The 21,797-nt window shown below is 30.6% G+C and overlaps 7 protein-coding genes across 9 annotated transcripts in view; 2 read left to right on the top strand and 5 right to left on the bottom strand.

Moving 5' to 3' along the window:
• Positions 1-59: 59 nt before the first annotated feature.
• On the bottom strand, positions 60-1,318 carry LOC126917756 (60S ribosomal protein L17). Its single transcript, XM_050725014.1, has 5 exons — positions 1,226-1,318; positions 889-981; positions 600-759; positions 352-522; positions 60-268 (listed from the first exon to the last, which is right to left on the bottom strand). Exons 2-5 carry the CDS (start codon positions 967-969, stop codon positions 123-125), a joined length of 558 nt encoding a protein of 185 aa, XP_050580971.1. The 5' UTR covers positions 970-981; positions 1,226-1,318; the 3' UTR covers positions 60-122.
• A 335-nt stretch (positions 1,319-1,653) lies between these two features.
• LOC126917747 (dual specificity mitogen-activated protein kinase kinase dSOR1) lies at positions 1,654-10,506 on the top strand. Its single transcript, XM_050724993.1, has 8 exons — positions 1,654-2,234; positions 2,332-2,557; positions 2,634-2,746; positions 2,846-2,957; positions 6,416-6,592; positions 7,368-7,581; positions 7,678-7,844; positions 7,937-10,506. Exons 1-8 carry the CDS (start codon positions 2,113-2,115, stop codon positions 8,051-8,053), a joined length of 1,248 nt encoding a protein of 415 aa, XP_050580950.1. The 5' UTR covers positions 1,654-2,112; the 3' UTR covers positions 8,054-10,506.
• LOC126917764 (sodium/potassium-transporting ATPase subunit alpha-like) lies at positions 2,565-6,417 on the bottom strand. The gene is made up of 2 exons (XM_050725027.1): positions 5,807-6,417; positions 2,565-5,715 (listed from the first exon to the last, which is right to left on the bottom strand). Exons 1-2 carry the CDS (start codon positions 6,251-6,253, stop codon positions 3,109-3,111), a joined length of 3,054 nt encoding a protein of 1,017 aa, XP_050580984.1. The 5' UTR covers positions 6,254-6,417; the 3' UTR covers positions 2,565-3,108.
• On the bottom strand, positions 9,625-13,620 carry LOC126917741 (uncharacterized). Its single transcript, XM_050724973.1, has 8 exons — positions 13,468-13,620; positions 13,171-13,395; positions 13,015-13,091; positions 12,796-12,923; positions 12,446-12,714; positions 11,809-12,314; positions 11,152-11,428; positions 9,625-11,088 (listed from the first exon to the last, which is right to left on the bottom strand). Exons 2-8 carry the CDS (start codon positions 13,235-13,237, stop codon positions 10,694-10,696), a joined length of 1,719 nt encoding a protein of 572 aa, XP_050580930.1. The 5' UTR covers positions 13,238-13,395; positions 13,468-13,620; the 3' UTR covers positions 9,625-10,693.
• Positions 13,621-13,776: 156 nt separating this feature from the next.
• Positions 13,777-17,126, bottom strand: LOC126917739 (SET and MYND domain-containing protein 4-like). Of its 3 annotated transcripts, none has more exons than XM_050724968.1 (11): positions 16,771-17,126; positions 16,397-16,628; positions 16,090-16,276; positions 15,693-16,017; positions 15,368-15,617; positions 14,965-15,290; positions 14,807-14,880; positions 14,623-14,735; positions 14,235-14,526; positions 14,017-14,179; positions 13,777-13,944 (listed from the first exon to the last, which is right to left on the bottom strand). In XM_050724968.1, exons 1-11 carry the CDS (start codon positions 16,884-16,886, stop codon positions 13,812-13,814), a joined length of 2,211 nt encoding a protein of 736 aa, XP_050580925.1. In that variant the 5' UTR covers positions 16,887-17,126; the 3' UTR covers positions 13,777-13,811. The 3 variants fall into 3 exon arrangements, with proteins under 3 accessions (XP_050580925.1, XP_050580926.1, XP_050580927.1); XM_050724969.1 differs by having other exon boundaries at positions 16,090-16,273; positions 16,771-17,125; XM_050724970.1 differs by lacking the exon at positions 14,017-14,179.
• The window catches only part of LOC126917755 (clavesin-1), a 30,400-nt gene continuing 23,976 nt past the window's right edge, over positions 15,374-21,797 (top strand). The window contains exon 1 of the mRNA XM_050725013.1: positions 15,374-15,385. The gene's annotated coding sequence lies outside the window, so the exon portion shown is untranslated. The remainder of the gene's footprint in view (positions 15,386-21,797) is intronic.
• On the bottom strand, positions 17,879-19,319 carry LOC126917763 (uncharacterized). Its single transcript, XM_050725026.1, has 2 exons — positions 18,846-19,319; positions 17,879-18,429 (listed from the first exon to the last, which is right to left on the bottom strand). The coding sequence occupies exons 1-2, from the start codon at positions 18,891-18,893 to the stop codon at positions 18,196-18,198; spliced, it is 282 nt and encodes a 93-aa protein (XP_050580983.1). The 5' UTR covers positions 18,894-19,319; the 3' UTR covers positions 17,879-18,195.

Genomic DNA, 21,797 nt, shown 5'->3' on the forward strand with positions numbered 1-21,797 from the left:
TCTGTTAAGAAAAATGTACATACATGATAATGAAAAAGGATAGAAATGAAGTGAAAAAATTAGAGACCAATGTAATTTTCATTTTTTTCATTATACATTCAATATCGAGCTAATATTTAAAATTATTCCCTCATCATTTTCTCCTTTTGTCTGGCGAGTTTTTTCTTACTGAGTTTCTTTTTTGATGGCTCTTCTTCCGGACTCTTTACTACAAAATCTTCTTTCTCAGTCAAAATTACCTCAATGTGACATGGTGAACTCATGTAAGCTATGGAAACATACAAAATTTTACTGAACTATCGATTAAATCGTGAAATGCATATATTTTAAATGAATGTTCTAAATACGTACGGTTAATGCGACCATGAGCTCTGTATGTTCTCCTACGTAAACAAGGGGCATGATTCACTTGAATGTGATTAATTACAAGACGGTCAAGATCTAGTCCACTGGCATCAGCGTTACTCTCGGCATTTTTTAACAGCTGGAGTAAAAATTCTGCTGACTTTTTGGGCCAACGACCTGAATTTAAAGATAATAAAAATAATTTTAAGTATTAGGGGCAATTAGTAAATTATTAATTATTTATTGTGATTTACCTTGTGTGGTACCGAATTGTTTTGCTTGAGCACATCTGCCAACACCACCATTAAATCTACGGAATGGTACACACTCCTTGTGTTCAATCACATTTTTTAGGTATTTCTGCGCCCTTCGCAGGGGCATGTTCTTAATAGCACGTGCTGTTTCATGCGTATTCTAGAACATAGAATAGGAGTAAACTAGAAAATTTATTAAATAAAACGAACCATTCCAGTATAGCATTTTGTAAACACAACTTAGGCTATGAGGTTAAGTTTTCTGAAATATAGTTATTGTTTTATTTACTTTGAAATGCACTCGCAGATTCGATCCACGGGCTTTGCACGATTTGCTCGCATTTACTGGTTCGTGAGAGTAACGTCCCATCGTGTTCTGAAACTACAGAAGTCGATGATAATTTTTCACATTGGCATTTTGCAATAGCTGTCGCGACTTAACCCTGCCATCACGTATATTTGGTCCCCGATAATTATCGTTTACCAAATATTTTTGTTACACTTTTTCCACAATATTATTATTTGGTATCACGTCTTTAGAGATTTCAGGGTTTTAATGAACTTGTAAAAATGAAATCGAAGATGTAAGCAGATTCCAAAATTGTTATTATACAGGTCATACATACCTTTTAACAGCACGATTTTAAAGGAAAACGCATCACGCGTGTAACTAGAAACTAGAAAGACATTTCCTGTGACGCACGTACTACCAACCTAAAATATGTCGAGTAAAAAAACCATAAACAATACTATTTACTTTATTTTAATTAAATATGATACAAGTACGCCTAGATTAGACCATAATTTCAATATATAATTTTATTTTGAATTATACTTGAAAGTTTTGCATACTTTATATAATTCTATGTTTGAATAATTTAATTCTTGATTGTGGAAATTAATCACATTTTAAATAATAATTTATAATTAATGAATGGTTATTTATATGTTTACATTGATATTAATGGTATTAGAGAGTATTGTATTCTAATTGAAGTCTTATTGTATTAGGTCAAATTATTACAATTTTTAGATAATTTATTTCTAGGAACTTTTTAAACGAGTAATATACGTGTATGTCGTTGTCCCGGGAAGATTCGTATAACCTCTTCTTATTTGCACAATATTTGTAAAAAATATGCATACTTGTGCTATTTCGTGATTGTTGTTATTAAATTAACAGTTTTTCTAAACAAAATATACATTTTTTCGTTGCTCGCTAAAAAATCTAATTAAACAAAGAATTTGACAGATCGGAGACTGACAGTTCAGCTTTAACAACATTTCGAGCTGGGGCTACTCCTTACAAAATTTTCGAATGAAATTCACGATGAGAACGTATATGATTGTATATTGTAGTATTGTATTATAATTTAAAAATACGATTAGGAAAACTTTCGATCGAATAAATTTTCGATTAACTAGATAGCTGTATTTAATCTACAATAACATTATTGACAAGTGTAATATTTGTAAGAATTGTTAAAGATAGTTATTCAACCTTGCAATCCAAATGTCAAAAAACAAGTTAAATTTGACACTACCACCTGGTTCGATAGAACCAGTTCCAGTTGTGTCACCGTCACCACCAGTACCACCATTACCCATTTATTCTGAGCCACCAGTAATTCCAGAGTAATTAATTATTTCATTAAAATTTTCATTATTAAAGACAAATATTATATTTGCAATAGTATATGCAAGTACTAATTTTCATTTATTTCAATTACAGCGGAGTTATGGGAAAGATGAGCATAGATGCCATTCAAGAAAGATTAAAGGAATTAGAAATGGATGAGGAACAAAAGAAGAGGCTAGAAAGCTTTTTAGGTCAAAAAGAAAAGGTCGGAGAATTATGTGATGAAGATTTTGAAAAGCTTGGAGAACTTGGTGCTGGTAATGGCGGTGTTGTCATGAAAGTGAGGCACAAAAAGTATGGACTTATAATGGCAAGAAAGGTGTGACTTATCTATGTTTAATGTGTTTATTTGCTTCAATTTGAAATTTATTGTATTATAATGATCATAATTTCAGCTAATACATTTAGAAGTCAAACCTGCCATTAAGAAACAAATAATTAGAGAACTGAAAGTTCTGCATGAGTGCAATTTTGCACACATAGTTGGCTTTTATGGTGCTTTCTATAGGTATGACATTTTTATCTAATATAGTAATTACCTACAAAGTTAACATATTCAACACATTAACATATTTACATTAAATATAAAATATTTTGCCTATTATAGTGATGGAGAAATTAGTATATGTATGGAATATATGGATGGTGGTTCATTAGATTTAATACTGAAAAAGGCCGGAAGAATTCCAGAACCTATATTAAGCACAATTACTTCAGCAGTAAGTACACTCACTCTATGTTATTCTACCCTAATTTGCTTAAGGATACAATTGTCGCTTTTATACTTATTGATAGCATTCCATAAACAAAACCATGATGACATCATTAATTGAATTACTTCAACATTAGTTATGAACTTTAAGCAAATATTCAGTAGTAAGTTTCCTGTTCTATAATTCCACCAGGAATCTTTCGAATACATAGTCTTCTTAATTCGTCATATATCCAAAGAAATGCACCAAGTGGTAAACATGGCCAGTACCAATAAGAACTCAATGGCATGGTTTTAAATATCTTCTCAGTTCCTGGCACATATAGCAATATACCAGTTAAGATAATTTCGAAAATGAAGGCAAAATTTAAAAACCAATTATCCATTCCTTGCTGTAGAATCGAGTTAACTCTCGTTTTACACATTATCAAATCTATAAGTTGTGTTATAACGATAGTTAAGAAATATCCGGTACGAGCTTCATTTAATAAATCCATTCTAGTATCATAGGTCCAAGTTTGACCATAAGAATCTTGCAAGTCGTTAATTGACTTATTTTCCCAATCTAGTCTTAATCCTAGCAAACGATCAGGCAAAAATCCATTTAACATAAGAATTAGGAAAAAAGTGTAAAATGCAGCTAAAGATTGAGTCATTCCAATCTGACCATAGGCTACAGATATTAAACGTTTGTTTACAAGTTGATCGTATTGAGGATTCCTCGGTGGCCGATACATGATATCGGATTCGGCTTTTTCATATGCTAATGCTATAGCAGGAAGTAAATCCGTTCCTATATCTATGCAGAGGATCATCTCAAGAATAAAGGGTAAAGGAATGACGAATAGAATACTGCTCAACATTGGCAACATTTCAGGCACACTAGACGTCAAAGTGTAAACAATGGATTTCTTAAGATTGTCAAATATCAATCTACCTTCCTCAATACCAGTTACGATCGATGCAAAGTTATCATCCATCAGGATCATATCGGCTGCATTTTTCGCTACGTCAGAACCAGTAATACCCATAGCCACGCCAATATCTGCTTTTCTTAATGCTGGTGAATCATTTACGCCATCGCCAGTCACTGCGACAATTTCACCCAATCGCTGGCAACTTTCCACAATATATAGTTTTTGTTGCGGAGATGTTCTTGCGAAAACGATTTCTTGGTACTTCTTTATAAGGTCATCTAATTCTATAGTGTCCATATTCCGTAATTCGCAACCGGTAATGATAGTCGCGTGTTCGTCAGAATTGGTTATTTGAGAATACGATTTGCTCTGTATCAACTTACGCTCGTACCTAGTTTCGTGTCCTTCACTTATTATACCGACCTTTTTCGCTATAGCCATCGCAGTTACCGGATGGTCGCCTGTTACCATGATCACTTTGATACCAGCTGTGCGACATTTTCTCACAGCTTCAGGAACAGCTGGTCTTGGTGGATCTAAGAGACTTATTAATCCAACGAATCTGTAACCTTCATTAGGAAAATTGTATGAACTTGGAGAATCAGTGTTAAACTCATAGTTTAGACCATAAGTATAACTGGGCAGATGAAGATCACAGTATGCTAACACACGTTCACCCAGGTAGCCTAATTCTTCACAAGCTTGTCGACATATTGAGTGGTCTAATGGTGTCATTTCTTTTGTTTCTCCTTCCGTGGTCAGTATGTGAGTGCATTTCTCCAAGATCACCTCTGGAGCACCTTTCAGGATTATAATATATCCATTGCTGTCTCTGTGTATCGACATGTGATACTTATTTATAGAGCTAAAAGGAATTTCTGCAACTTTTGGATACATATCTCGGAATGGCTCTGTTGAGTGGATGTGCTCGCAGAATTTGAGGATACCTGTTTCAGAAGCATCACCAATCACATTTCGTTCCTCGATTGGTTTCAGTAAGACAGATTCAGTGGTGAATTCTGCCCGTAAACAAAGGGTGGCATTCTTAAGTATCACTTGGAAAGCTGGTTTCTCCATTAGTAAAGTTTTCTCAATACCTAACATCTGATCAGGGGGACAATTATATCTGGTGAAGCCAACCCATACATTGGACACGGTCATCCTATTTTGCGTAAGAGTTCCTGTCTTATCTGAACATATAATCGATGTGGATCCTAATGTCTCCACTGCTTCTAAATTCTTAACCAAACAATTCTTGTTAGCCATTTTCTGGGCTGTTAATGTCAAACTTGTAGTAACAGTTACCAATAAAACTTCTGGCACGTTGGCTATGACGATGCCAAGTAAATAAGTGAATGCTTTCACTATGTTGGGAGTAAGTAACAATGATAAGCCAAAGAATAATACCCCAAATAATACAGCAATAGTGATGATTATTTGAACAAAATGTTTGATCTCTTTGGCTATTGGAGTTTCGGATTTTTCAAGGTATGTTGTAAGTCCAGCAAGACGACCTATCATTGTTTGGTCACCAGTAGTCATTACAATTCCAACACCAGTGCCATCCACAGCAAAAGAGGAGAAGAAGGCAACATTAGAGGATTCTAAGGGATTCTCGTCCGTAGGATAGTCTGTACGAGGCACTGGTTCGCTTTCACCAGTGATACTCGAATTTTCGACTCGAAGTCCTTGACATTCGATAATCCTGATATCGCCTGGTATTTTATCCCCAGTTTTAATTTCCACTAAATCACCTGGGACTATGTCTTCAGCTGGAATCCGCATTTTAACACCTTCCCGTATTACCATAGCAAAAGTTGGAACCATTTTTTGAAAAGATTCCATCACCTGTAAGATATTATAGAAAAAGATCCATTAATATCATACTTAATATCATACTTAATATCATACTAATATCAACAACGAGTGATTTGTTTACCTTTATATTTTTGCTCTCTTGTATATACGAGCAAAAACCAGAAAATAGGCAGATTAGCATAATAATAAGTCCTAACCATCCTGTGCCACCACCCTCACCTTCTGTCGCCATGCTAATTCCATACAAAATATAGCATAATAATGAACAGACCCACAATAAACCAGCGAATCCATGAAACATACACTTTATAAGTTTGATATATTCCGGAATTACTTTTGGTGGTGTCAGAGCATTTGGACCCACTTCAAGAAAAACTTTGGTTGCCTCTTCTTTAGTTAGACCAGTAACTACATTGGTATTTAATTTCTTACATAACTGTTCCAAAGGAATCATATGATCTTGTGTTGTCAATTCTTGCTGAAGTTCCCTGATTTCTTCATCAGTAAGCTTTTTCTTACTGATTTGACTGGGTGATTTTTTTAGAACCTTATTTGCTGCATGGAACATTTCGAAATATATAAAATTCACCACATTAAGTATAATGCTATTGTACTTTTGCAAAATTTGTTTTTTTCTTTCTTTTTTTTCAGAATTCAGCTTTTTTAATGGCAGACATTTTCATGGCCTCCTTGTTCTACTTGTTGATTACAATTTTGTTTTCTGTCACAGGTTTTAAAAGGTTTGAGCTATTTGCGAGATAAACATGCAATTATGCATCGAGACGTAAAACCAAGCAATATCTTGGTAAATAGTGCTGGAGAAATAAAAATTTGTGATTTTGGTGTCTCCGGGCAATTAATTGATTCCATGGCTAATTCATTTGTTGGAACGAGAAGTTATATGTCGGTAAGAATTTATATAGTTATAATTGCATTATTATCTTTAATTTTAATAAATATCATGCATATATAAGGAATATTAAAATATGTAAAACTGCAGACAAGCTATCTCATCTCTGATTTGAATGATTTTTGCATACGTTGTAAAACTCAACATTTTGAACAACTTTTTTCTATACGTATAACCGGCGATCTCGCTTACTTTTCGAGATATTTCGTAAAAATCTGTCAGTACCATTGCGTGAATTCTACCTATAGTTGTATGGCAGCATAGGTGTCAGTAATGGTTGCCGGTCGCTGGCATCTTACCTTCTGTTTATAAACGAGAGTTGCGTGAGCTTAAAGCCTCATGCACAACTGCATATGCGACGCTGTAAGATATGTCTGTTATAATTTATAACTCAATTAATAATGGATATCATGAATGTATTGGGTTTGGGTTAGAGCTCTCAACGTCGTAAAGAGGTCGGCAATGCTTAAGTAAAATAATATCAATTGTTTATTGGTCTATTATTTTTATAACTAACTTGTTATTATTTCATGCTATTGAAAAACCTTAGAATCGCAGACTCACAACCTATAGGCAGAATTCAATGTAATGGTACCAAAAGTTTGTTGTGAACATTTCGGACAATAAGCAAGACCGTCAGTTATATGTATAGGAAAAAGTTGTTCAAAATGCTGATTTATGTGACATATCTCAAAATTATTGAAATTGGAGATGAGGTAGCTTTTCTGTAGTTCCACCTTAAAATGTTTGATATGAATATTTGCATTTTTAGCCAGAGAGATTACAAGGCACACATTACTCTGTACAAAGTGATATTTGGTCCCTAGGATTATCACTTGTGGAAATGGCAATTGGAATGTATCCAATTCCACCTCCTGATGAAAAAACTTTAGCTGCGATATTCAACTCTCCACCAGGTCAACCACCTGTGGAGAATGTTGCTACAAATAATGCTTCTACTCCAACAACGCAATCACCTGGACACAGTTAGTTTACTATTTTTTTTTTTTTTTTTTTTTTTTTTTTTTTGTATCTATTATATGGAATCTTTTATACATTTTATTTTTTTATATTTTTTATAGATACAGGTAGCCCAAGACCAATGGCTATATTTGAATTGTTGGATTATATTGTAAATGAACCACCACCAAAATTGCCTGCTGGTATCTTCAGTGATGCTTTTACAGATTTTGTGGATCGTTGCTTAAAGAAAAATCCTGCCGAAAGAGCAGATTTAAAAACGTTAATGGTATGTGTTTTATTTCACATGGCTGTCTATTTAAATGAAACAATTATTGTTCTTTTGTCTTTCCTAAATTGCTCTTTTTTTCTTATTCTTAGAACCACGAATGGATAAAAAAAGCTGAATCTGAAAATGTAGATATCGCTGGTTGGGTATGTCGTACAATGGATCTACAACCAACTACTCCAACCCGTTTGGCGAACGTACAATCCTGAATAAATGTCACTCTTACATACTTGACTACCTATATACGCGTTCAGTACTCTTAAGTAAATTTTCGTTTCTTTTCGTTAGATTAATATAAACAGTGACGTTCATAAATTTCATTTCTTTCTCTTTTTTAGTATTCTAATAATTCATGAAACGAAAATCCTTCGCGATTTTGAAAACAGACTTATTTAGTAGAATTTATGATAGTTTTTTCTTTTACTATATTTTATATAATATTGCTCAAATATTCGTAAACCATTTGAGCGACAGCATTTATCGAGTAGAACTTAAGAGTATTAATATAGGTTTCGATATACGTATCACTGATTTATTCCTTTTTAAATAATCGTGTTTAGTGATTTAAATGTATAAGCTTTTAGTTATTAATTGTATCAGAATGTATTTTACGTGAAGTGCCGAATTTTTGTTTGATATTAAATTATTTTTCATCGTACGTTACAGTCTGATTTTGAAGTCGCGATAACAATCGTGTTAGAACATGGTTGAATAATATGATCGTTTTTAATGTATATACGATTATCGTGAAGTACAGAAATATTATATTGACATATTTGCATGCAACGCGTCACTGTGCTTGATCTTTATTTCGTTTTCCGGGTATTTCGTACCTTTATCTTATGATTCTGTTGAAAGTATGTAAGATAAACAATTATCCTTATAAGTTTAACGTTTATTGTACACTCATGGGCAAGTTGTGTTTCCTATGATGATATTAGGATACATATGGGCATCGGATTTATGAAGACATAATTTGAAGAGAGAAGTGTTAACTAGAGAACAAGTTACTAGTATAACATTTGTACCTGACATTCGTAGAGCATTATTCACACATTGAAAAAGAACTTTTATTTAGTCATTGTGAGAATGCTATGATATCTTTTATGAAACATCAGTCCGCGATTGAACAAAATTTCAAATTATAGTTAAATAAAATAGTATTTCAACAAATTGATACAAACTTCTGTATTTCTATTGTTTTGAAAAGTTATAAATCTTTCACGATAATAATAATAATGATAATGTATTTAGAATACCGTTATATAAAAATTGTATCATCAACCATAATATTTATTATAATTGTTGTATAATATGGTTACAATAATTATGAAATACTATTTTATTAAACATCAGCTAATGTGAGACTTTCAAATCATAAGGAAGACATATTAAAAAACGATAAACAAATCCCTTTTTAAATATTTTATCTCTTCTCTCAATAGTGCATGTTAGACCCATATATTTTTAAAAATACGTACGTTTATCGTATTTTCTCACATATATCGCGGTCTGAGACATTACACTTCATAGGTGAAATTAACAACATAACTTTGATGCGCGTCCATGTGTTCACACGATAATGAATATACATGATTGTATGTACTGTATAGCTGTGAATCAAGTCTTTCTTGTGCAATTTTTGCGAACTGTGTTTGAAAGATTCGGAGCCACTGTCTGGCTACGTTCGTATTTACACATACTTCAACAATTATATGTAATTAAAAGATGTTAATAATTTTTATTGTATCTATGATTAAGGGAAACAATTTGAAAAAGGTTGAAATTTCTTGAACCTTTATTCAAACAAAGCGTTCAATCAAAATACTACAAACGTAGAAATCAATAATTCTTTTTTGTTACAAATTATCAGTTGTTTCTCTTAGTCGAACAATATTTGGTCCGTAATAATAGACAGATGTTTAATATTGTACAATCCAGTAGACATAGTCGCTTATCATTGTAATGTGCCGATAAAAAATGTCTATATGTACATAGTATAACAATATTATAAGCATTCTTATTCTATTGTATGTAAACGTTATACGTTACGATTTTTGTTTCCTATCGAAAGTGTCGTAATGAAATTATTAATTGAGAATAATGAGAAAGATCCGTTATATATATGTATGGAGGTTCTAGTTATAGTATATCAACCCCATAGATATTCATGTTTGCTTAGCCGTTACTTTTTTACATGTGCGATCGCCAGTTTAGGTGTTAGCCTTTTTCCGATTTGGCTTAAAAAAATATCGGAGTGTACTACGAGCGTATTGTGATGTTTGCAAGCACAGTGGGAATATCCACTTATGTGCCTAAGCGTAAGACGCTCAAGAACTGATCTTTCATATTATGTTTATATGTCCTATAACAATGTGCGTAATGCTATTTACTATATTTCGTGATATATCGTAAACAGAAAGAAACATTTTTCGATAAGTCCTGTTAAGAAAATTATGTAAGATATTATTAACATACAACCATAAAAAGATTCTATTCACCGAACAGCGAATTTTAATTGTCAAAAGGATAATTACTTCTGGCACTTACTAAAAATATATGGATATTCCTTGTTGCAAATTTGTGCATAATAATTGCCGCTGTATCGATTCATTGTCTAAATGTTGTAATTATTCAAAGAATAAATTTATCCTACATTGAAGCATACTCTTTATGCATTGAAATCCGAATATTAGAAATAAAATATACACTACCTATATTTATGAAAATATTAATTTGTCTCACTAAATGCAAAGTAATAAATTTTGTTTTTATTAACATTAATTTGAGCATGTCGCTATAATACACAGTATTTTGATTTAGATTGAGGTAGAGTTCTCTACTTCTATTTAGAGTTCTCTATTAGATAGATCTATATTTACTATTTGAAGAAACGGTGATACTTTATCAAATGTACTAAGATCTACTGAAGTTCCGCCGACAAATATTTTCAAAATGGTGTTGTTAGTTCGATTAACCGTAACCGTGGCAGCTTCTTTTAGCGTTTCATTCGTAATATCCCGACATCCTGATAGATCTAGTAATTCCAACTGTGGCGCGTATTCAAGAAAATTAATCATTGTTTTATCTGTAAATTTGCAAGCCCGACACTCTAGCTGTTTTAAGTTGCACGTATCTTGTAAATTTATATCGGTTACTAATCCTAAATAGTTGATTATTAATACTTCTAATTTGGGTAATGCTGCTACAGCGGCTATACTAATATCTGTAACGAGCAAACATTCTGCAACAGATAAAAAATTATGTGTATTACACGTAAATTATTTTCAAATGATATTTGACTTACCAGCAATGTCTAGATATTTGAGTCGCAGGCATTTTGATGCCAAATTAGAAAAAAATTCGTCTGTGACTAACGCATTCATACTGATTTTCAGCACTTCAAGATTAGTCAATTGCGCAATATGTAACATGTCGTTAGATTGTAATAAAAACGAAATACAGGAAACCTCTAATGTTTTTAAATTTGTACAATTTGTACCGATAGCCTGGATAACGTTACCAGATATGTCAATACATCTATTCATCGTAAGTGATTTCAAGTTTTGTAATTTCGCAAATGCCTGAAAAGTAGACATTGTTTGTTAAAATCAGAATTTTTAACTGTTTGAGTCCCAAGCAGCGTGCTCGCGCTGTTTAGATTTTGTGTCGAAAAGTCCCAGTACGGACGACTGACGGTATTTTATATTCCATTGTTATCTTCTCAATAATTTTTATTAAACAAAACTTGAAATATTTATAAACTAATAGTACGCATATATAATAATATAGATGTATTTCATAAAGTAGCAAATGTGACTAGTGCTATTGTGCCGCTTGTTTCTCTTCGCACTAGATTCTGACAAGCGCTATCGCGCTGTTCGGGATTTTTCGACCTTGTTTCTTCAAAGACCCCTGGGACTCAAACGGTTAAGAGGTAAATAAAACAAACTGAAAAGTTTACTTGTGCTAACAGATGTTCTTGAAGACAGGTACAATATTCTAAGACAATTTCTTCCATTGTTTCTAATGGCAAATATAGTAAACACCGCCCGCTTATTTTACTGCTATACGCTTTAAAATATCGTAACTTTGGATTCACTTTAAATAATTTTTGTAGATCTATATCACAAATGTAGGTGGTAGAACCAAGACTAAATTTTGTAATGTCGTGACAATTATTGATTAATGAATTGATACCAGATGCAGAAACGACAATACCAGTAATATCTATTCTTTGTAAGTTAGGACATAGTTTCGCAACAATAGTTGCTGTACTCTGACGTAAAGGATATGGTACTATGGACAGATTTATTTCGTTTAAATATGAACCACATCGCAGTAATACTTTGCGAATGGTACATGTACTAATTTCTCTTCGATTTAAGCTAGATAAGCCCCACATAGATAAATCCAGTCTTTTTACACTACTCCAGGACTCTTGACTTAATGCTTTCCATCTTTTACACACTACAATTATTGAAAAAATTTTGTATTTACTTTGTGTATAATATATATACCTAACTACATATAAATAAAATTTAAATATTAAAATGCAATTTAAAACAATAATAACACTATAAAAAAATTTATGTGCTTACCTCTTTCTATTCTAATTCTATCTATAATTGGCAATTGAAGAAAAATGTGAATTAAACAATCGTCATTTAATGTTTGAATATTAGTATCTGTAATGTCATCTTGTATGTAATCAAAATTATATACAATATCGTTTGATATTTTGTTAGATTTTGATTTATCTTTTATGTTATAACATTGATTTTCTATGCTATCTGGTTGATGCCACGAATCAGCTGCCAAGACTCTTAAATCTCTGTTGTGTAATCTTATTCCTTCATCATATCTAGCACTACGAATCACCGTATAACATCAAAACTATAATCCTCTTACTTGTAATTTCATCTTCATGTTTATTGGAATTGAAGTTTACCTTGCGGCTGCTTCTACACTGTTAAACGTAATGAACGCATAGTTACTGTTTCCTTGATTTCTTCGTAAGAAGCAACTTTCAACATTTCCATACTTGGAAAATAATTTTATAAGATCTTTAAACGATGTCTAAAAAAGAAACACTTTGTTGTTAGATTTGAAATACACTGATTTGTATATATCAGGAAAACATTATAATGTTAAAAATATATATACAAACCCTCTCTGCTAAGTTACTGATAAATAATTTTCTAATTGGTACGCCATCTTCAGTAACAAGTGAAAAAAGTGAAATATCTGTAATAAATGAATCAAACGTGAAAAAATAGCTATGTCAAAACGTATGAATTAACCAAACAATTTCATATTTTATTACTGGTTTCTTCCATGATGTGACTGTGATATAAACTGTTAGCAAGATATTCCTCTATGTAATCGGTCATTTTTATGGTTGATAATTCCTTTTCTCCCCTACTCTTTTTTTATTGGTATGATCTTCGTTCATACTCTTGAAATCGATATAATTCAAGAATAAAGATACGCTCATTTGCTCACATATATCTATGAGTAGCTGACTCAAGTCAACGTCACGCCATATAACCTTTAAATCCTTAACATAAATATACAAGAAAAAATAGAATATTTCAACCATATTTCATTATTTTTTACTTACAACATAATAAATACCAAAAGACAAGAGAAAGAAAGAAAGAATATTAATTCAAAGTAAAATTATTTACAGATATTACAATTCACTCAGTTTATTACCTTATGTATAAAGTTACATTTTATTTATATCTTTTTGTCACTGATGTTCGTAAATATATATAATAAATTATCTCGTTACGCACATCGTGAAATGCTTTATTAGAATGTATTCATTGTTTTGGATAAGATAAATTTCTCTCCATATATACATATATAATATGTACAATAAATACATAAAAAAGGAAGTATATAAATGAAATAATAAATATACACATTTTTATAAAATATGCTTATTTATTCATTTAAATTTTACATATTATAATACTCGATTTTCTTTTGCTTTTGTTTTATGTCTTCATAAACTTTATTCCACGATCCGTAATTAAAATTGGTAATTTCTTCTAATTGTTTTAAATAATTTTGAGTTTTCTTTAGTATCTTTCTGTAACAAAAGGCCACAAATATTATAACTTTGAAATACTTATAATTTATAGAGAACTGCAAAAATATTTACTTATATGTGTTTGTATTAGTATTTGCTTTCTTTTCTAGATATATAAGACATATATCTGTAAGATCATTTAATTGGTTAAGAAGTTCTATACTAGAGGAACCGAATTTTTCTCTCACTGTTGCAAGTGTGTTTTCAATACATGTTATACCATCTATCCATTGTCCTAAAAATTAATTTTATCATTATTGTACTACTATATTATCCTTGAGCATACAAACCCATTGTTGTATATATTTCTCCCATAAGAATTAATGTATTTGCAATATCTTCATTATATTTGTATAACACTGTTCTTCTAATATGTAAACATTTTTTAATTTTATTTAGTGCTTCTTTCGTTTCTCCTAAATCAACAGAAACTTGGGCTGCATCAAAAATTTCTTTAGCTTGTATTATTTTATTTGGGGAATAAATTTGAGGTTTGTCACCACAATCCAAACAATATATAGAATCTTTTATATTACATACTGGACCATTACATTTCAGGCATTTCACAGCATTAAATCTTTCCTGTAATTATAATCCTATTATACAATTATAATGTGACACAGTATATACATTATAACAAAACTGGATTCAAAAATCGAAAATAGTTTTTGTACTCACTATAAAATATTGTAATTTTGGTAGAGTGCATGCTTTACACTTACAAGTAAAACAGTATTGACTTTTTAAAATCTTTTGTCTATCTTCTGTTGTCATATGTCTGTAATGTGGCCCTAATGACAATTTTATCATATTAGTAAGTTCCTTACACAATTAAAACAAGATACATTCTTAAGTAATATACCATAGCAGTTGAAAATTTCTTCACTTTGATCAATGTCTCTTGAAGCTCTGACAATAAGGTATTGACCCACAAAGCTAAAATTTAATAAGACAAATGTATTTGATATTGAAGTATATAAATATATATATATACACATATTAAATAAATTTCAGGATTACATGTTAATTATATTGGGATCACACGAATGGTTCATCATACTTGCAGAAGGATAAATTCCTGTAGCTACAATATCTTGTTGTTTCATGGAAGAGTCATTACTTAATAGTGTATTTGATTTTGTAATTGCATGTCCATTAGCAATAAGTTGAAGAATATATCGTAAAAGTAAAGAACTTACATAAAGTTGCTTGTTATTGGTTGTTAAAATATTAAATGAAGTGTTCAATGAATTATTCGGGAATTTTTTATTTAAACAGTCTTCAAGATTACTTGATTGAAAAAAGTTCGTATACTTCAATAAATATATGGTGAGCATAACAGCTGTCTGTAGAAGTTATGGTTAGATAATTACACAAAACTTTTTGTTTCTTTAACATATTTTTAGTCTTGAAATATACATACAATTCCATATACTGTTAAGTCACCCATAGATAATTTATCGAAATTAGTAACTAAATTTTGTATTTCATTAAATTTGGTTTCATCTGTCATAGTTGAACAGGTTAATAAAACTTTTAAGGCTAAATGCCCTATTCCAATTTCTTTCCAAAGTTCCATTTGATTTCCTGGACATTCCCAGCAATGATACAAAGACCATGCTTTAGTTAAACAGTATTCATTGCAATAAAAGGTATTTAAACATGTTGTACACCTGAATTAATATAATGCCATAAATCTTTTGTACTGTGGAAAAAATATTTAATATCAAAGTGAACATACTACTTACGGAACAGGAATGTCTGTGTTTGAGCAATTACAATGTGGACAAAGATTATATGTGTCATGACTTAGTAACACAAAACTTACAGGTTTTTCCAGAAAAAGAATATCACCTTTTTTAATAGATTTATTTGCTATTACGTGTCTTCCTGATTCCTGGCTGTATATTCTATCTATAGCTACAGATGCATTAGGGAAATTAGTATTTTCTTCAAACATAATGTGGGATTTTAATTTTAACAAATCATCAGTATCTTGTACAGAATTTTGTACAATATTTTGTTGAAATGACTCAGCAACTGTTATATTATTTATCTTTTTTTCAATACTATCTAGAAGTTAATAAAATATTTGATTATAAAGAAATTATTATAAATTTGTAATCATAGTCATTTACTATATACCTTTCATAGAAGGTGCAATATAATCAGAATCATGAATCATTGTCTGTATCTTAGAAAGTGTTTCTTTAGCTAATTGCTGTTTGCCTAATTTCAAATAACACTGTGCTGTGCGTAAATACAATTTATACTGCAACTGTTTAGGATAATTTAACTTAGTTGCTAGTTCAATATCTTTTATGCAATCCTTCTTATCATCACATTGTATTAACCATGTATAAAATGCACATAAAAACAAAATTGTAACATAATATTAAAATATATTATATATTGGTATATATTTTTAAAGTATTATTTATTTTTTACTCACATGATATCTATTTAAATAAAATAACGAAGCAGATCTATTCGCGATTGCAACTGCCAATTCACAACTATTTACAGGAGCATACAATGCACATTTTGTGTATAATTCTATGCTTTTAATATAGTTTTTTTCCTGAAATTCTTTATTACCCATTTTCTTGAAAATTTGTGCTTTGGAAACAGATTTACATTCTTTTCTGTCATAATGATCTTCCAACCATAAATACACAAGTTTCCTAAACATCAAATAAAATAAAATTTTAGATAGTAAAATGTAATAATATAAATTAAACAATAATAATAAATAAAAAATAATAACAAGTAATATAGATTTACAAAAAATATTAATTATTCTTTATGATAAATTTTGTTACTTACTTCATATTTTGATCATTCCATAAAATTGACATAAGTTCATCTTCACGTTTTACTTTTTTCTTTAAAACAGGTTTTAATTGATGTGTAAGAATTTCTAATACTTTTAGCCATTCCATTTTAAATACATCGAACAAGATATTAAATCAGAATTTTAGGTTATTTTATTTTTCACAAATCTTTAAAATGCTAATATACTTCATACACTTTTATTATCTATGTTATATTAAACAATACATTATATGATTCATCTATAATTTATACATCGAAAAAACAACATATTTTTACGTTATATACATATAAATTTCTATTCTTTATATTAACTGTAATGTATATAGGGACAACATTGTAATCGCGAATATTGTCATTTGTATCAATTTTGACAGAATGTATATGCATATACATATATATATTTATCGAATATTATATGGTGATTTATTATGAATAAAAATTTCAAAATTATTATGATACATATATGTAATTATTTTGCCAACTTATGTATAAACTTATATTACGAAAAATACTTTAGTACAAAAATATATGTACATATATTTAAGGTAATAAAATGATTATACCTTTCAATAAATAAATAATTTATAAAATGTATATATTTATTTTGTTTTTGATAATCTATTTTGTTTTTAAGTCTTACAAGAAGCAAATGTTTATCTACATAATTATTTAAGAACATAATTTTTCAAATTATTTTTAAATTAAACAATTATTAGGTACATAATTTTGTAATATTAGAAAACAAATAAAAGTAGCGATCTGTCTTTTTACTAAAACTTTAATATGTACAAAGAGCAGTTTAAATTACATATTTAATATAAGACGCCTTTTGACGCAAGAAGGTTTCATTTTTTCATAATTATGTTGACAAATAAATAATAAATATAAATAATATAATATTATTTACAAATAATAATAAAATAATTACTGTTTGTCATAAGAAGTGTGATACAATAGATTTAGTCATAGATTCGGTTAGTAAAAATATTAAGAAAAATGTTGAATTAATTTTAAATTTAGAATAAATTAACCAAAATTCCTAATTCACATTAACTAAATTTTCTATAGATAGTCAAGTGTAATAATTTGAAGATAAGAATAAAATAATATATCTTTATTTCTGCACATAAAAATATTACGTTGTTCGAATCAGAAATATTTTCATTAACAATAATAAAACAGAAGGTGAGAGTAGAGACCGCTAATAATGATGCATCTTCGGTTATTGCACATTTCGAGTGTTCTATACGGAAAATATGACGAATAACGGTATAAAAACGCAAGTATATACATACACTTTGGTTGAGACTTTGTGCATCAATTTTAGGACGAAACAGAATCAAATGCAAAATCATAATTCGAATCGATCGATGTTCGCAATTGTATGTTCGAATTGCTCCTTAACGTGCACTATTATTAAAACAAATCTGATATGAAATCATCATCGGCATAGTCACTGTAATCATCTGCTCCAGGAGGTACGAAAATCCCTCCGAGCACACCGGACAAATTTTCACCGAGACCCATCGCCGATGCAACTCCAAACACAAGTCTCATCACGAGTAATCTCATGAAGTTCACTACGTTCGTTTCTTTGCTTTGTAGAGACAACTGTGTTGTCTTCTTTACTTTGCTCTCAACGCATTGAATCTGTCGAGCATTACAGAGATAAATTATTACGAACTCATAAAGGAAAGAATCATTATATTAAATTATAATTTCTTGAAAAAATATCTATACTTTTTATGTAAAGTTGTACATTAATGTAAGATATCTGAATTTTTATTAGATGTTACTAATAAACATTTAATTGGTGTTACAAATGCATAGAACAAGAAATAAATTCTTATGATTATACAAAATTATAATTTTGATTACTTCTGGGATTTATATTTTTTGTTTACATATTTAATAATTTTCAAGCGATTAAATAAATCTTTAACCAAATAAAAATGTCCGATCACGTTTTCCCATGATCGGTGACTAACAAATAGCGGGAACGTACATTCTGATGTCACAATTAATTTATCGAATATGAAGATTAAGTATATTCACGCATTACTTACGCTGATACAAACAAGGAGGATTACAGCTAAGGCGAGCGTAACTCTCATCTTGCACTTCCGATGTGTTAATCACTTCCTGCGAATATCGGTGAATGCCTTAACGATCGTTGATGTGTTTTCTTTGTATTTTATGTTTCGTTTCCCGCCGATTCGTTTGTAAGTATCGATGGGATCGTTTCAACTGACCACGCAGAGTGAGCAACGAGAACTGGACTGAACAACGTTTCCGCGGGAGAAACTCGTTCGGTTCCTATTCTCGTTAAACCTTGATGCTAATAGAGCACAGGTCGTAACATACAATCGAACAGGTGAACGATGGGGACAAAGTAAAATAAGTGGCATGATCGCAGAAGTTATTCTACGGTAACGGTACACGACGAAAAAAGGCATCCAGGCCATCTCTTCAGGTTACGTGATACGTGCTCGGCCACTGGCCCACTGTGTGTATAGTCACGGCTACGGCTGTTAGAGGATCTATTCGAATTGAGCGCGTGAAAGAAAAGATATACATATGTAAGTATTTATGAATATGTACAGTAGGAACAAAAAGTATTTGCACTTTCATAGAAACTAATAACTAGGATAGTGAAATCACTAAATGGCAGGCAGCAAGGTGCGTGAATGATCTTTTTATCAGGTTCTAAAGTACATGATACGACATTTAATATATTTCGGTCTAATTAATAGAATAGTAAGTACTGTAATAAATATAGTGATGTGCAAATACTTCTTGGAGCTATTGTATGAGCATTCTCTTAGTCTGTCAAAGTATGCATTTTACATATTGTTCTAAAGGTTGGTATATATGTAGTTGTTAGGAAACGATAGTCGTTTTATAAATTTCAAATTTCATTGATATTTGACATTAATATAGGGAAGAAAATATCTGTAATAATTTTCTTAGTAACTCTTGTTATATTACTATCTAAAAAATGAATTGTTATATTGAATGTAATATAACTAATAAGAATAAGGACATTGATACAAAGAATACCAAAAACGTCTTATATTAATGAAAAACGTTTTTTGGTTGAAATGAACACAGACTCATCATTTACACATTGGAAGACTTATAATCTAAATTATGTATTTAATGCTTCGTCTGATGCCAAGAATTGAACTGAACGTGAGGATATTACATATTAAAAACGATTCAAGAATTTGACCTGAAGTATGGGTACTATTGCTGACACAAATTGTTGCTTTTCTATTACTGTTGTCTAACGTAAAAAGCGTTTTAATTTTTAATAATGAACTATTAAATATTCCATACATATTTATGTAAGTAAGTATTTATGTACATACATATATATACATATTAATATATATTTATGTATAGAAAACACAAGAGGAAAGCATGATAAGTACATGTTTATGATTAAACAGGAGGTATCTAGATCTTAACGAAATAAATTGATAAATTGGTGAAATTTTACGGAAATCAAAGATATAAAGATATTACTAAGCAAGCAATATTTTATAATCTTCGATATTGTAACATTATGATGAGCAATATCTTGAAAATTTTGAAAAGGATGAAAAAATACATGCTTACTTCTGAAACCAAATATAAAGACAATTTTGTTAATATAGAATTAATCGATAACGTAATGAGTTGTAAAACTGTTTCCCTATAAAAAAGAGATAAGAGATGATTTATTATGCTTTTCCTTGTAATATTCATATGATCAGTATAGATTTATAATATATCATAAAAAATTATGTATGAAAAAATGATGTATGAACTAAAATGTAAATATACGTGACAGACCATAAAATTATTTATAACTTTTTATTTTCATTCGATCGATATCTGTAAGCGTGATCAATTTTATGGTTCACTGTCGTCACTATACCATTATTGATTGTGCTTAGAATGGTGGTTTCATTACCATTCAATCGTTTGCGATCGTTAAATTGTTCTTCAATCATTTGTCGTCATAATGAGTCTTACCTGTCTACCATGTAGGTTTGTCGGACAAAGAATGGAGTTAATGAATGTTAACAGATTATTTTTTGAAAATGTTTACTACGGGTTTATACATCAAATATCGATAAATTTATCGTCCAAATGTTCATCATTTTAAAATTTGTAAAATAATGGACATATAGATATACTGCATATGTATACGTTATATAAGAGAGTTTATTAGCACTAGTAACTTGTAACTTGTGACTTATAAAATATCTCCATACAATAATAATAATTCAATGGTGAAAGATGAACCAGCAGCGTGAATATAAAAAATATAAAACTTTCCTACTTTCACTTTTATCTATCCAGTACTTCTTCCATCTCAAGTTAATGCATCCTCTGGAATCATCAAGCATGTATTATAAGACAGAAATAGATGATCACCAACATAGTGGAGAATCGATTGGTTCGAAACGATTGAATGGAAATGAAAGTCGTTCAGAAGTAGCGGCTGTGACAATGGCCGAGGTACGATCACCTCGACGACGATGCTAATGACAAGGTTCGATTTGCGGTGAAAGACGAAGGACAGCCAGCAGGAGGATTCAGCTGGGGTTTCCTTTGGAATCGGCGATTGGGCGAACACGGGGAGCTTGTAATGAAAGGCAGGATGCGCTCGGGACCGGACGTGATGTTCTTCGCATACAGAAACAGTTCCAGAAACGAAGGAAACACCGTCGCATGGACTATGATGATTGGTACCCCTCCATCAAGATAACCGTGTCCTAAGTATGGCATGGTAAGAAGACGACACCGGATAGGTTTTTATGTCTTCTCAACTGTTTGTACATTTATTTATGACGCGATACTAATTTCGTTCTGATCAAGCCGAAGATTGCTGGTCTTTTAAGATCTTGCTAGGGTTTTATGTTTTATCGTCAGGGCACGTTGTTAAATGTATTTGCATGGAAACATAACGTAAGGACGTATCTTTCTGTTTGGAATTTTAAGTTTCTTTTATTTGGAACTTTCTGAAA

The sequence above is a fragment of the Bombus affinis genome, chromosome 6, assembly GCF_024516045.1.
Source record: "Bombus affinis isolate iyBomAffi1 chromosome 6, iyBomAffi1.2, whole genome shotgun sequence".
Taxonomy (NCBI): Eukaryota; Metazoa; Arthropoda; class Insecta; order Hymenoptera; family Apidae; genus Bombus; species Bombus affinis.

Coding starts and splice junctions, on each gene's coding strand:
- LOC126917763 (XM_050725026.1), bottom strand. CDS start 18,893: ATGAGAGTTACGCTCGCCTTAGCTGTAATCCTCCTTGTTTGTATCAGC. Junction 18,430..18,845: donor TCCTCCTTGTTTGTATCAGC/GTAAGTAATGCG, acceptor AATGCTCGACAG/ATTCAATGCGTTGAGAGCAA.
- LOC126917764 (XM_050725027.1), bottom strand. CDS start 6,253: ATGTTCCATGCAGCAAATAAGGTTCTAAAAAAATCACCCAGTCAAATC. Junction 5,716..5,806: donor AAGAGAGCAAAAATATAAAG/GTAAACAAATCA, acceptor AATATCTTACAG/GTGATGGAATCTTTTCAAAA.
- LOC126917747 (XM_050724993.1), top strand. CDS start 2,113: ATGTCAAAAAACAAGTTAAATTTGACACTACCACCTGGTTCGATAGAA. Junction 2,235..2,331: donor GAGCCACCAGTAATTCCAGA/GTAATTAATTAT, acceptor TTTCAATTACAG/CGGAGTTATGGGAAAGATGA. Junction 2,558..2,633: donor GACTTATAATGGCAAGAAAG/GTGTGACTTATC, acceptor TCATAATTTCAG/CTAATACATTTAGAAGTCAA.
- LOC126917739 (XM_050724968.1), bottom strand. CDS start 16,886: ATGGAATGGCTAAAAGTATTAGAAATTCTTACACATCAATTAAAACCT. Junction 16,277..16,396: donor TTTATTTAAATAGATATCAT/GTGAGTAAAAAA, acceptor TGTGATGATAAG/AAGGATTGCATAAAAGATAT. Junction 14,527..14,622: donor CAAAATTACAATATTTTATA/GTGAGTACAAAA, acceptor TTATAATTACAG/GAAAGATTTAATGCTGTGAA.
- LOC126917741 (XM_050724973.1), bottom strand. CDS start 13,237: ATGACCGATTACATAGAGGAATATCTTGCTAACAGTTTATATCACAGT. Junction 13,092..13,170: donor TCACATCATGGAAGAAACCA/GTAATAAAATAT, acceptor CATTTATTACAG/ATATTTCACTTTTTTCACTT. Junction 12,715..12,795: donor AGTGTAGAAGCAGCCGCAAG/GTAAACTTCAAT, acceptor GGTGATTCGTAG/TGCTAGATATGATGAAGGAA.
- LOC126917756 (XM_050725014.1), bottom strand. CDS start 969: ATGGGACGTTACTCTCACGAACCAGTAAATGCGAGCAAATCGTGCAAA. Junction 760..888: donor ATCTGCGAGTGCATTTCAAA/GTAAATAAAACA, acceptor TCTATGTTCTAG/AATACGCATGAAACAGCACG. Junction 269..351: donor AGCTCATGGTCGCATTAACC/GTACGTATTTAG, acceptor ATGTTTCCATAG/CTTACATGAGTTCACCATGT.